Below are 12,481 nucleotides of genomic sequence, written 5' to 3'. Positions count from 1 at the left end.
CAGAAGAGGATAGAGGAAGAGGTGACATTTATTTTTCTCATTAGGACAAAGCAGGGAGGAGCGTCCCAGCCCCGAGGCAGCGCGAGCTCCCCTGCAGCAAAGCCTGGGGGCAGGAGCGGGGTCCTGATGCCCCAGTGACCCTCAAACGCCATGGAACTGGGAGCACTGGGGCTGGACAGTGCTCCCGCCCCCTCGGATGCGGCGATGAGGGGACCCCCAAGGCTCCTCTCGCGGGGGTCCTGTGTTTTTTTGGAGGAGCTCAGGAGCAGCTGCTTCTCCGCCGGCGCAGCAGCGCAGTGTGGGGGCTCCTCTCCTCCTCTTGGTCGCTCTCACAGCAGCGCTGGGGGCACAGGGGGACTGCAGGGCAGGCACAGCACTTCCCCCGGAGAGAGAGTCCCCCCCAGAGGAGAGGGCACCCCAGGTGGCGACAACCCTCATCGCACAGCCACTGCACAGCACCCCACCCTATCCGATGCCCCCATCTCTGGCCAAGCCCCCCACCACACTTCCCTCATCCCATCCCAGCAACAGGGGGGTCCCACTCTCTGCCCCTCCTGCCCAAAACAGGGGGCCTGCAGCATAGAGGGTGCTGCCATAGCCGGAAACTGAGACAGACTCCGCAAATCCTTCTCCCCCCTCCCCAGCCCGTGCTGGGCGGGGTCTGGGAGCTGCTGGGGGCTCACCAGTTCCTCGTCCTCCTTCCCGAGGTCGCAGAGCAGCCGCGTGCGGCACAGCCGGTTGCAGGCGGACACTGTGTTGTAGGAGAGCTGGGGGACAGGAGGGGAGGGGGTCCGAGGTGGGGGTCCCTCCCCAGCTCTACCCCCCCCACCACAGCACTACAACCATCCCTGAGATGGAGCCAGCCTTGGGATGGAGCCCAGCCTGAGCTCCCCAGGGCACTCAGGGGTGAGGGGACCCCACAACCGGGCACCCGTTCACCTTCCACTTCCTCCGAGCGTTGAACTTGCGGAAGTTTCTCATGTTGATGGAGGAACGGCTCCGGTTCAGCGCCTGCTTCCTGCTCAGGGGCTGCGGGGGCAAGGACACGGCACTGGCACCGTGTCCCCACCCCGCTCCCAGGGGTCCGGCACCCATCCCCTGCCTGTGCCTCTCACCTTGATCCAGGGGTGGACCAGGCACTCGGCTGCTGTCATGCGCTGCCTGCGGCACAAAGGAGGAGGTGGGGTAGGGGGGTCCCTGCCCCACACATCCACCATGGGGATGGGGAGATGGGGATGATGCTGGTGGGGACAGAGAAGGGAACCAGATGGACGTGGAGATGATGGGGATGGAGATGTGGAAGAGATGAAGATGGAAATAGAGATGGGATGGAGATAAGGATGGGATGGAGATGGAGATGGAGATGGAGATGGAGATGGAGATGGAGATGGAGATGGAGATGGAGGTGGAGATGGAGATGGAGGTGGAGGTGGAGATGGGGATGGGGTGAGGTGGGGTGGGATGGGATGAGATGAGATGGGATGGGATGGAGGTGAAAACAGAGAGGAGATGGAGATGATGGAGATGGAGGTGAGGATGAGATGGAGATGAGGATGAGATGGAGATGGGGATGGGGATGGGATTGGGATGGGGATGGGGATAGGGATGGAAAGAGAGATGGGGATGATGGAGGTGGGGGTGGGGATGAAGATAAGGTTGGGGACAGGATAGGATGGAGATGGGGATGGGGGTGATGAAGATGCAGATGGGGATGTTGAAGGTGGAGATAACAGAGGTGGAGATGGGGGCAGAGACGGGAGGGAGATGGAAGGGACAGGGATGGGGCCTCACTCTGGCTCCTTCACCAGCAGCTGGCGGATGAAGTCTTTGGCCATCTCAGAGGTCTGGCTGAAGCAGCGCTCCTCAAACTCGTAGGCGCCAGCCACAACGTTGGAGAGGGTCTCAGCATCCGTCTCACCCTGGAAGGGGGACAGGCCACTGAGCCTGTGGGGACACAACAGAGCCACTGAGTGCCAGCACAGCACCAGCTCGGCCACCCCAGCACCCATAGTGTCCCTGTGCCTCAGTTTCCCCCAGCCACAGGGAGCACTGCCCCAAACTCACAGAATGTACGTGATGACTCCGATGCTCCTGAAAGTCAGAGGTGGGAGTCAGGCGCTGCCCTCCCTGGGCCCCCCCCATGCCTTGTGGCACCCGGGGGGCCCCTCCCCACCCACCAGCTCAGCCTGTTGCTCCCAGGTCCCGACTCCTCACCACATGTCGGTCGCGAGGCTCAGCGGCTCATAATTAATCACTTCGGGAGCTGGGGGCAAACACAGAGCCAGGGTGGCACATCAGAGGGACAGCGCCATCCTGCCACCTCCCTCCCTGCATGCCTGGGGGTCCCGCCACCACCCCAGGAGTCCCCTTGCTGTGGCCCCCCAGAGCAGCCCAGCTGCACCCCCAGAGCAGAGCTGTGCAGGGACCCCCCGGGATGTGCCAGCCCTGTACCGATGTACTGGGGGGTTCCACAGAGGCTCCTGAAGGTGATGCCATCCTCCAGCTGCTGCGCCAGCCCGAAGTCGATGATCTTGATCCAGGGCTTGGGGACGTCTTTCTCCTGCAGCATGATGTTCTCGGGCTGTGGGAACAGGGCCGGGCACAGCGGGGTGATGGAGGGGTGGCGAGGGGTGCAGCAGCACCCTGGGAAGCTGGCAAGGATGGGAGCAGGGCTCTGGAGATGCCTGGCAGCCCCTGGATCCTCAGGGAGCAAGGATGGGGGGGTCCCCGTGGGCACCTTGAGGTCGAAGTGGGCGATGAGGCGAGCATGCAGGTATTCCACCCCACACAGGATCTGCCCCAGGAACTCGATGGCCTCCTCCTCTGACAGCATCTCCTTCTCCGCAATGAAGTCAAAGAGTTCCCCACCGCTGATCCTGCGCAGGGTGGGGACAGGGGAGCTCGGCCACCTCCAACACGTGGTGTGAAAAGGGGGTCCCCCTCGCCTCAGCCAGGAAAAAGGGGGAAAAGGGGGGAAAAAGGGGGAGAAAGGGGGGGGAAAGAGGGGGAAAGGAATGGGGGTAAAAGGGGGGAAAAAGGGGGTAAAAGGGAGGAAAGGGGGGAAAAGGGAGAAAAATGGGGCGGAAGGGGGAAAAGGAGGGGGGAAAGGGGTGAAATGGGGAATAAGGGAGGAATAAAGGGGGGGAAAGGGGAGGGAAAGAGGGGAAAAAGGAGAAAAAAGGGGGGGGAAGGGGTAAAAGGGGAATAAAGACAGTAATAAAACTCACAGCTCCAGGACGAGCACCACCTCGGCTCTGCTGGCGAAGAGGTCATGGAGCCGCATGATGTTGGGATGGTTGAGCTGGCGGAGGATGGTGACCTCCCGCTCCACCTGTGCCCGCTCCAGCCCCAGGCGGCTGCCCCAGCACCGTCGCGTCTTCACAAACTTGGCGGCGTAGAAGGTGCCGGTGCTGCGCTCGCGGCAGAGCCTCACCACGCCAAAGTGACCACTGCAGCAAGAGCTGGGCTGGGCCACTGCTGGGCTGACCCCAGGCCGGGGGAAGAACCCAGAAATCCGGGCACCTCTGGGGCTCCGGTGGAGCTGGGATCCCTGCCTGCACCCCGCTTACCCTGCCTGGATCCCTGCCTGCACTGTGTTCACCTGCCTGCAGTCTGCTCACCCGTGGTGGATCCCACCCACCTGCCCGGATCCCACGCACCTGCCCAGATCCCACTCACCTGCCCAGATCCCACTCACCTGCCCAGATCCCTGCTCACCTGCCCGGATCCCACTCACCTGCCCAGATCCCACTCACCTGCCCAGATCCCTGCTCACCTGCCCGGATTCCTGCTCACCTGCCCAGATCCCACTCACCTGCCCAGATCCCTGCTCACCTGCCTGGATTCCTGCTCACCTGCCCAGCTTCTCCAGCAGCTCATACATGTCCTCCACGTTGCCTGGGCTTGGGCTGGCTGCCAGGCCCTCACTCCCCACATCCTCCCTGGGCTCAGCCACATCCTGTGGGGCAGCACCAGGACCTGGCTCAGCCTCCTGCCAGGGCACGGTGACGTGCCAGACCTGGGGGTGCAGGGACCGCCATCCCCTGCAGAACCAGAAGCCCCCAGCATGCCTGGGGGTGCAGGGACCCCCACCCCAGGGAGCACCACAACCCCCCAGCACACTCGAAGGGCAACTCCCTGGTGCGTGGTACTGCAACCGAGCTCAGGCCCTGCTCAGTTCTTCCAGTTCACACTGAATTCCTTCAGCACGTGGAAGCTTGGAGACTTTCACCCCTTGACCAGGACCTGCAGGAGCTGCTCAGGGGGCTTGGAAATGGGGCAGGGGCAGGAAGAGAGGGGGTGACAGCAGCCTCCCTGTCCCTCACTGTGCTAGGGGTGCAAAATGCAGAGAAAACACAACATTTGGGGTTTCTTTTAAAGAAGTGAATTAAGAGCAGATGAAAGCACCACGGTGAGCTCAGCCATGAGAGCCCTGCCCAGTCACTCCCAGCCCCCTGGCAGTGCCCCCCCCACACACACCCACGGCCGTGGCTCACCTGGGTGCTGTCAGGGGCACCCCTCGGCCCCCCCCCAGCCGGGACCCCCGCCTGGCCGCCCTCGGCCATCTCTGCAAAGACAAGAAGGCCCAGGGTGAGGGGGTGCAGTGGGTCCTGGCAGCGGGGGGGGCAATGGGGATGGCTTCCACGAGACGCTGCCAGAAGCCTCCCCCATGTCCAAGAGAGCCAATGCCACCGGCTCTGGGGTGGACCTGCCACTGGCCAAGGCCGAGCCCAGCGGTGACGGCAGCAGCACCTTGGGAGAACAGAGTTAAGAAGGGAAAAAAGCGATTGCGCAGAATTAGCTGCGGGCAGAGAAGAGAAGAGAAATGTGTGAGAGCAACAGCTCTGCAGAGGCCAAGGTCAGGGAGGAAGGAGGGGCATGAGAGGCTCCGGAGACTCCCCCACAGCCCGTGGGGTCCCTGGGGAGCAGAGACCCCCCTGTAGCCCTGCAGGAGCCCCCAGCCCAGCAGGGGATGCCCAAATGGGGCTGTGACCACCGGGAAGCCCCCGCTGGAGCAGTTCCCAAGGCACTGAGCCTGGAGCAGGCTGGGGCAGAGCTGCAGCCCATGGGAAGGACTCCCGTGGGAGAAGTCCCTGGAGAAGTGTCTCCCGTGGAAGGCAGGGGCCCCAGGGCAGAGCAGGGCAAGGACTCCAGCTGCTCTCATTGAGCAGCAGCAGAAACAACCTGTGCTGAGCTGCCTGGGACCTCCATTTCCATCTCCCTGCGCCGCTGGAGGGAGGAGGGAGAGCCCGGGAAGGAGGGAGGGCTGGTGGGGAAGATGTTTCTAAGGTTTGTTTTACTTTTCATTATCCTGCTCTGATTTGATTGGTAATAAATGCAATTAATTTCCTCGAGCTGAGTCTGTTCTGCCCATGAGGTCAATGGGTGAGTGACCCCTCCCTGCCCTCATCCCCACCCAGGAGCCTTTTGTTCTATTCCCCGTGCCCTGTCCAGGGGAGGAGGGCAGTGACAGAGCGGCACCTGGCATCCAGCCCCCCGCCGTGGCGAGAGGGGCTTTGGAGGGGACAGGCGCCTGCCTGCACCCGGCAGAGTCCCCCGCTCGCTGCGCTGAGGTGGGGACGTGTCTCACACCCGGCAGCTCCAAACCACAAACCCTCCTTTCTCGGCTCAGAGCAGCCCAACGCCGGCACCCAGCCATCCCCGTGCTTCAGTTTCCCCAGCTGTACAATGGGGTGACGCTCCAGAACAGGAGCAGAGAACGGGGGATATTGCTGCGAGCCCCGGGTTTGGGGCCACCTCCATGACCCCGGTCATGTGTCCCCAGGAGTAGAAGGTTTCCTGGGCTGCGGGTCCGAGGCCAGCAGGAGAGAGATGCGGGTGGCAAACTTGGGCCCTTCCCCAGGAAAACCCAGGGCCATTCTGGAGGGGTCTGACAGCCCCTGAGGATGAAGGCAAATCACAGGACGCAGCCTGGCAGTGAGTTCCCGGCCCCACCGGGCTGTGCTGCACCGCTGCCTGCCCCAAACAGGGGTTGGGACCCTTTCCATCCCCCCACCGGGGCCCTAAAGGACACTCAGTGGTCCCCAAGCCCAGTTCCCCCTCAGTCTCTCCCACTCCCAGCCCAGCTGTGGCCCCTTACCCTCCCCGAGCCTTCCTCCACATCCAGCAGCGCTTCTTCCTCGCTCCCCAGCCAGCCAGCACAGGGGACAGTCACTGCCCACTCTGGCTGTCCTCTGGGCCCCCGGCTTGGTGGGGGCACCCGGCCAGGCACCGCTGGCCCCTGGCACGGCGCGGCGCGGCGCTGGCCGGTCCCCGGGCGGGGACGTGCACGGGGGCGGCTGCAGCTGGAGCCGGGCCAGCATCCCCGGGCATGTGACGCTTCCGTGGGGGGACAGTGCGTCTGTTTGTCCCCTGGGCATGGACACAAGCAGCTGACTCCCCACGCCTTGCCAGACACCCCCTTGCACTGTGCTGCTTTTGCATGGAGGGAAACTGAGGCACGGGTGGCCCCCGGCGGCAACCGCTGAGCTCCTGGGCAGGGCTGGACCCGCGGGGGCTGCGGGGGGCAGTTTCCTGTCCCACTATGTCCTGCAGTCACTCATCGGGAAAACCAAGGCTGCCAGAAAATGAGCTGCCAGGTCGGCATCCAACTTCCAAAAAGCCCCGTTGGACCCCAAAACCCCCCAACCAAGAGAGCGCCCGAGCCCGGCATGTCCTGGGGACCTGGGACCCCTCACCTCCAGCTCCAGCCTTCCTCCAGCACCCCGGCAGTGCCAGGCTGTGCCTCACAGTGGCGGCATCCCCGGGGAGCTGGGGCAGGGTTTGGCCACAGCGGCTCAGGACAAGAAAAGCTCTTTGCGTTCCTCCTGCCGTGGGCTCTTGATAACACCCCCAGCTGTGAAGAGGAGCCAAAAAAGGCCTTTTAGGAACAGTTCCTGGTGGTTCCAGCCTCAGTTCCTTGAGGAGTGGCCGGGGCACTCCGGGATGAGCCGCTGGCAGACGATGTCCCTCTCACCGGCGTTCCCCCCTTGCGATGTGTCGGTGAGGGCTGCAAACAGGAAACCTGGCTGACACCGCGAGGGGAAACGTGTGAGGCTATGAAGGTTTTGGGGAGGGACGGGTTTCTTAAGGTGGAGAGAGCCGGGGCAGGCGCCGCTCCGCGTGCCGGGGGCTGCTGGGGGGCACCGGGCGCCGTCCCCGCCCCGGGGTTTGCGGAGCCGCTGCACGGCGCATCCATCCCCGTCCCGGAGCGATGGATGAGCCGGACCCAGCCCGAAATCCTTGCGCTAATCCCCAGTCCCTGCAAGCTCTGGGGCGCAGCCGGGCTGGCACCGCTCTGGCCGTGGGTCCAGCCGGAGCCTGGCACCACCCGGGCGGGAGCGGCAGCGGGCACACGGCAGAGCCGCAGCGTTGGCAGCTCGGCTGCTGCTCCCCGCAGCGGCGTCTGAAGCGCTGATGCCCCAGGGCAGCCCAGGAGTGTGCCTGGCTCTGGCACCCAGAGTCGGAGGAAGGGGAATGGTGCTGGATTCCACCATGCCAGGACCGAATCCTGGCTCACCATGTGAGCCTGGCACCACCAAGCCCACTGTCCCCACCGAGCTCTGCTGTCCCCGTGCCCAGCGGTGCCAGGTCCCGGCATGAGGACAGGAGGGACAAAGACACCTTTGCAGGCTCGAATGTGCCAGTGGGCAGGTGGTCAGAGTCCCCTCCTCACCACAGCCCACCCAGCTGCCGGTGGCACCTGGATGTCACCCCAGGGCCACCATGCCACCTTCCTGTGACGTCTCCTCATCACATGAAGGTTCTTGCAGCTTCGGTTGCTGCTTCCTGCCTGTCGCAGGCAGCAGAGGCAGGAGCACAGGCAGGGCAGCGGTGCTGCCCCACCCTGCCTGCCCCCCTGCCCGTCCCCCTGCCCACTGCATCGCCTCCGGCCACCGGCAGCCAGGGCCCCACGTGGCCGAGCAGAGGTAGGAGCGTGGGCTGCGGGTTGGGGCTGTGGTTGGATTTGCAGCAAGGCCCAGGAGTGATCCCTGAGCAGGGGCTGCAGGACGGGGCAGCACCAGGTGGTGCAGGGATGTTCCCCCTGCCCAAAGGCAGGACAAAGGGCACGGTGATGGGGTGAAGAGAGAGGGAGTGGGGTCCCCTACCCACGCCAACCCTTCCAGCCAGATCTTACCCCCTTTCCAAAGGGGGAAGTCCAGCCCGGAAATGTCTTGCAGAGCAAAGCTTTCAGCCCATTTCAAGTCTGCTCTGACTCGTTCCCACCTCAGGAGTGCAGGGTTTCAGAGGCACACCCTGCCCCAGGGAGCAAATCCCCCCGAGCTGCCCCTCCGAGGCCGAGGTGCTGGGATGGGGGAGTAGGGATGAGCCCACCACCCCTGCCCAGGACTCCCACCCAGCTGGGGGATGCACAGCGAGCTGGGGACAGTGGCATTGTCCCCAGCTGCCTGGCCATGCCTGGGCAGGACCTGACGCAAATTCTCCTCCCCAGCACGCCCCGAGTTGGGTTACTGCAGTTTGGAATGTTTTGTTTCTCTTCCTCACCTTCCCTTGCCTGCCAGGGCGCAGGGCCAGGCTGGGCACTGCCGTAGGTTAAAGGTGGAGTTGGGGTGCCTTTCCTGATGGCTCCCCTTGCTCTCAGACAAGCCTCGACCCACTCCTCTGACTCAGCTTTGCCTCCCAGATCCAACCAGCCCCAGCATCTTCCACCCCCTCAAGCATCTGCTGGGGATTAGCATTGTTTTGCTGGGTGTTGGCAGCTCCTCAGGTCGAGCTCAAGGTCCCTTGGGAGCTGCTCAGCCTCTCCCTCCCCTTCCCAGGGCTGACCTGACACCCCGGGGACTTCAGAGGGGCTGGAAGATTCCCATGCTTTCCCCTCAGCTCCTCCCCACCCACAGCACTGTCCCCAGGGCTTTTCTCCTCTGGGGTCCCAAGGTTACCGTCCCTTCCCATCGTGCAGGCCCAAGGTGGTCTCCCTGGGGAGGATCAGGGTGATGAGCCTGAGCTTGGGGAGCACAAGGGGAAGGTGATGCTCACCCAGGTTGTTGGTGAGAGCAGGGCCTGGGGGGGGTGTCTTGGAGCCCCCAGACTCCCCAGTGAGAGGCCCCAAAGGAGGCCTCCCTGCCCCTGAGCCTTTTTCTCCCCATTTCCTGGGACAGGGGACCCCATGGATGATGACCGTCCCCTCTTCACCACCTTCAAGCCCTTCGGTGAGGACAACACAGCCAGAGCCAAGCCAGCACCCAACACAACCCCCATCCAGCCCCCGGGGGCAGAGCAGTCCCCGGGACACCACAACAGACGTGGCAGGGTAGGACACGGGGACATGAGGGTGGACATGAGCCCAGCTCACCATCCCAGTGCCCCCACGCTCTCAGGGGCCGTGTCCTCACAGGCTGCACTGGGAGCCCCATGCAGGGAGCAGAACATCCCTGGGGCACGTCCTCACCTGAGCCCCCAGTGCTGTCCCCTTCCCTCCAGGTCCCTCCAGGCTTCTGGTCACCTCCGCCAGCCCAGTCCCTGCCCGAGGGGGACCCGCGGCCAGAGCAGGTGGCCCTGCGTGCCCGGACGAGGCTGTGGTTTGAGCAGACACAAGCCCAGAGGCTGGGGCCCAAGGGGGAGCTCCCAACGTGGTTCCACGGCTTCATCAGCCGGAGGTGAGCTATGGGGAGGCCAAGGCGGGGAACAGAGTCAGTGTCCCTACCCCTGGGAGCTGGATCCCCGGATCACACGAAGAGGATGAGGTCGAATGGCTCAGTGTCCCTTCCCACAGGGAGGCAGAGGAGCTGCTGCAGGATCAGCCCCTGGGCTGCTTCCTGGTCCGCTTCAGCGAGAGCACCGTCGGCTTCGTCCTCTCCTACAGGTGAGGGACTCAGCCCTGCCCGAGGGAGGGGCCGACGAGCTCGGTGCCCTCCCGCCCGCTGTGCCCATGCCATCCCCTCTCCCGCCAGGGGTAGGGATCGCTGCCGGCACTTTGTCCTGGACCAGCTGCCGGACGGGCGATACGTGGTCCTGGGGGAGCGCAGCGCCCACGCCGAGCTGGCCGAGCTGCTGCAGCACTACGCCACGGCCCCCGTCACGCCGTACCACGAGTTCCTCACCGTGCCCCTGCCGTGTGGATGGGTGAGGTCCCGGCCCCCGAGAGCCCCTGCAGCCCTGGAGTCATTCCGGCTGCACGGACAGGGTGATTTTCCCAAGCTGGGGAATAAACCAAGGGAAGTCCAAGCATCACGAAAGCCGGGGTTGGAACCGCAGCCACGCTGGGGCTACCAGGAGCAAGGAGCCAGCCCGCGGCCAGCGCCCGGCTGGGTCTGCCCTGACCACGCACCCATCCCGACACCTCTCTGCTCTCCCTGCAGAAAGACGAGCCCCGAGGACGGGCGCAGCCCCCAGCTGGCAGCGATGCTGCACATTCCCCACTGAGCGAAGCACCAGCAAAGCTCCCGGACTACAACCCAGTGTCCCTGGAGCTCCCCAGAGCCGAGGGCGGCTCCGGCAGGGAGGTAATGGGGGAGAGGGAATGGAGGCACCTTCCCAAGGACGGGAGCCACAGGTGGCACGGGGCGCGGGGACGCGGTCACAGCCACCACGGACCCGCTTCCAGCCCTCGCCTCCAGCCTGTCCCACCTCTCCCCCAGGCTCCCGGTGCTCCGCCGTCGCTCCCTGCTAAGACCAGCGCCCGGGGCGCGGCTCAGGGGCCGCACAGCCCCTCCGGCAGCGCGGCAGCGCCCGAGGCTCCCTATGCCCAGGTGCACAGAGAAGCCGCCCGCCCCGAGCCCCCCGAGGCCAAGTACCAGCAGCTCTTGTGTTTCCACGTCTACGCCGAGCCCCGCGAGGACATCGCCCCCAGCCCCCCCGAGCCCGAGGAGCCCGGCCCCGAGGAACCCATCCCCTTCTATGCCATGGCCCGGGGCTGGAGCCGCCGCGCCGGCCCCGAGGAGAACATCTACTCCGAGGTGGCACTGGCCCGGCAGGATCCGCCCGCTCGGCTCCCCACGGCACCCCAAAACGCCTTCTCCACGCTGCCCCTCAAACCCCGGCCCCACCGCCGGCTCTTCCGCAGCGTTTCCAGCCAGGACTGCAAGAGGAGGCAGCTGTCGGCGGTGCCCAGCACGGACAGGGAGGACCGAGGAGCTTCCAGCACAGGCACAGAGGTGGGTCCCCAAGGCAGGTCATCGCCCTAGAGCTCAGCCCCAACACGAGTGAGGCCTCCCGGAGCCTGGGGGATCAGGGTTTGCTCCACACCAGGAGCACAGGGAGAAGCATGGAAACCTGGAATGGTTCAGGTTGGAAAGAAGCCCATCCCATCCCACCCCCTGCCATGGGCAGGAACACCTTCCACTAGCCCAGGCTGCTCCAAGCCCTGTCCAGCCTGACCTCGGGCATTTCCAGGGATCCAGGGGCAGCCACAGCTGCTCTGGGCACCCTGTGCCAGGGCCTCCTCACCCTCCCAGGGAAGAATTCCCTCCCAGTATCCCATCTGACCCTGCCCTCTGGCAGTGGGAAGCCATTCCCCCTCATCTGTCACTCCTTGCAAAAACTGGGTCCCTGGCCCGAGCCAAGCCAAGGGCTGGGAGAGTGAAAGAACAACTTTGTGCTATTTCCTGGCTCTCAAATCCACCTTCTCCCTGAAAATTCCCCAGGTCATTCTGAACCCTGCCCTGGAGCTGGATGACCCCGTGTACAGCCGGAGCACACACAGGGAGCAGCAAACCACGGCCATGGCTGAGAACGTGTACGAGCAGCTGCCTGGGGACTGTCCCTAAGCACCCGCACAGGTGGGCCCAGGACAAGACCTGGCTCCCAGGCAGGAGGAACCTCACTCAGCCTCCCTCTCATTGAAGGAAGCCCTCAGCCCTGCGAGGAGAGGTCCAAGGCTGCTGTTGGCCCCAGCCAGTGATGCCAATCTGCTCCGTGGGGAGCCCCTGCTCTTCCGGCTTCCCAGCCCTGCTGGAGCAGGGGGGAGCAAGGTTACCTTACCCATGAACACATTCCAGGAGAGTTATTTTAATAAAATGAGGGCAAAAAAGGCTGTTACAGGAAAAACAGGGATGAGTTTGGCGCAGCTGGTGCATGCAGTTGTTGGATATTAAATTGGCCAGAAACTGGAGTGATGCTGCAGGCAGGGCTATGCTGAACCGCCCCAGCCTGCAGCCAACACTCCAAGCCCTGCCTGCTTCCTCAGCCACAGAACTTGGGATGACACCAGTGTCCCAGGGCTGCCCCGTGGAGCACAAACCCCGGCTGGAACAACCCCAAGCCACGGTGGTGCCGGGCAGTGTCGGTGGTGCTGCCACCTCTACAGGAGCAGGGAGCCAGGATGGCCAAAGCCCGGGCTCAGAGGGAAAAGAGAGGGCTGGGGCATTGTAGCTGTTTTGTCTCCAGTAAAAATCACTTCTGACTTTTCACAAACCTGTATTCTTAGAAGGCTGAAAGCAGAGCATGAGCCCTTGGAACTCCCCTTGGTGCTAAACCCGAGCCATCAGCCCAACGGGAAGTGGGAAAGGGAACCTGGGAGCTC

At 64.2% G+C, this 12,481-nt stretch overlaps 2 protein-coding genes across 4 annotated transcripts; one reads left to right on the top strand and one right to left on the bottom strand.

Annotated features, from left to right (window-relative positions):
• Window positions 1-10: 10 nt before the first annotated feature.
• LOC125318193 (death-associated protein kinase 2-like) lies at window positions 11-6,780 on the bottom strand. 2 transcript variants are annotated; one of them, XM_048288682.1, is made up of 13 exons: window positions 6,699-6,780; window positions 4,497-4,567; window positions 3,855-3,958; window positions 3,228-3,449; window positions 2,738-2,876; window positions 2,452-2,581; window positions 2,215-2,263; window positions 2,065-2,091; window positions 1,792-1,944; window positions 1,116-1,161; window positions 940-1,029; window positions 684-767; window positions 11-340 (listed from the first exon to the last, which is right to left on the bottom strand). In XM_048288682.1, exons 2-13 carry the CDS (start codon window positions 4,563-4,565, stop codon window positions 260-262), a joined length of 1,194 nt encoding a protein of 397 aa, XP_048144639.1. In that variant the 5' UTR covers window positions 4,566-4,567; window positions 6,699-6,780; the 3' UTR covers window positions 11-259. The 2 variants fall into 2 exon arrangements, with proteins under 2 accessions (XP_048144639.1, XP_048144640.1); XM_048288683.1 differs by lacking the exon at window positions 6,699-6,780 and adding an exon at window positions 6,101-6,318.
• SH2D2A (SH2 domain containing 2A) lies at window positions 6,748-12,372 on the top strand. 2 transcript variants are annotated; one of them, XM_048288679.1, is made up of 8 exons: window positions 6,748-7,002; window positions 9,120-9,271; window positions 9,442-9,617; window positions 9,734-9,823; window positions 9,912-10,083; window positions 10,320-10,463; window positions 10,599-11,114; window positions 11,604-12,372. In XM_048288679.1, exons 2-8 carry the CDS (start codon window positions 9,128-9,130, stop codon window positions 11,724-11,726), a joined length of 1,365 nt encoding a protein of 454 aa, XP_048144636.1. In that variant the 5' UTR covers window positions 6,748-7,002; window positions 9,120-9,127; the 3' UTR covers window positions 11,727-12,372. The 2 variants fall into 2 exon arrangements, with proteins under 2 accessions (XP_048144636.1, XP_048144635.1); XM_048288678.1 differs by lacking the exon at window positions 6,748-7,002 and adding an exon at window positions 7,497-7,928.
• The last annotated feature ends 109 nt before the right edge of the window (window positions 12,373-12,481 follow it).

This window comes from Corvus hawaiiensis, chromosome 29 (genome assembly GCF_020740725.1).
Source record: "Corvus hawaiiensis isolate bCorHaw1 chromosome 29, bCorHaw1.pri.cur, whole genome shotgun sequence".
Classification (NCBI taxonomy): domain Eukaryota; kingdom Metazoa; phylum Chordata; class Aves; order Passeriformes; family Corvidae; genus Corvus; species Corvus hawaiiensis.
The sequence above is the reverse complement of the archived record's forward strand: the minus strand, read 5'-3'. Positions and strand labels throughout refer to the sequence as shown.

What these genes read in the sequence shown, in the direction of transcription:
- LOC125318193 (XM_048288682.1), bottom strand. Translation starts at nt 4,565, where the DNA reads ATGGCCGAGGGCGGCCAGGCGGGGGTCCCGGCTGGGGGGGGGCCGAGG. An exon ending in GGAGTCATCACGTACATTCT is followed by an intron (nt 1,945 to 2,064) that starts GTGAGTTTGGGG and finishes GTGTCCCCACAG; the next exon opens with GCTCAGTGGCCTGTCCCCCT. An exon ending in CTGCTGGTGAAGGAGCCAGA is followed by an intron (nt 1,162 to 1,791) that starts GTGAGGCCCCAT and finishes TTTGTGCCGCAG; the next exon opens with GCAGCGCATGACAGCAGCCG.
- SH2D2A (XM_048288678.1), top strand. Translation starts at nt 7,757, where the DNA reads ATGAAGGTTCTTGCAGCTTCGGTTGCTGCTTCCTGCCTGTCGCAGGCA. An exon ending in ACCACAACAGACGTGGCAGG is followed by an intron (nt 9,272 to 9,441) that starts GTAGGACACGGG and finishes CCTTCCCTCCAG; the next exon opens with GTCCCTCCAGGCTTCTGGTC. An exon ending in CACGGCTTCATCAGCCGGAG is followed by an intron (nt 9,618 to 9,733) that starts GTGAGCTATGGG and finishes CCCTTCCCACAG; the next exon opens with GGAGGCAGAGGAGCTGCTGC.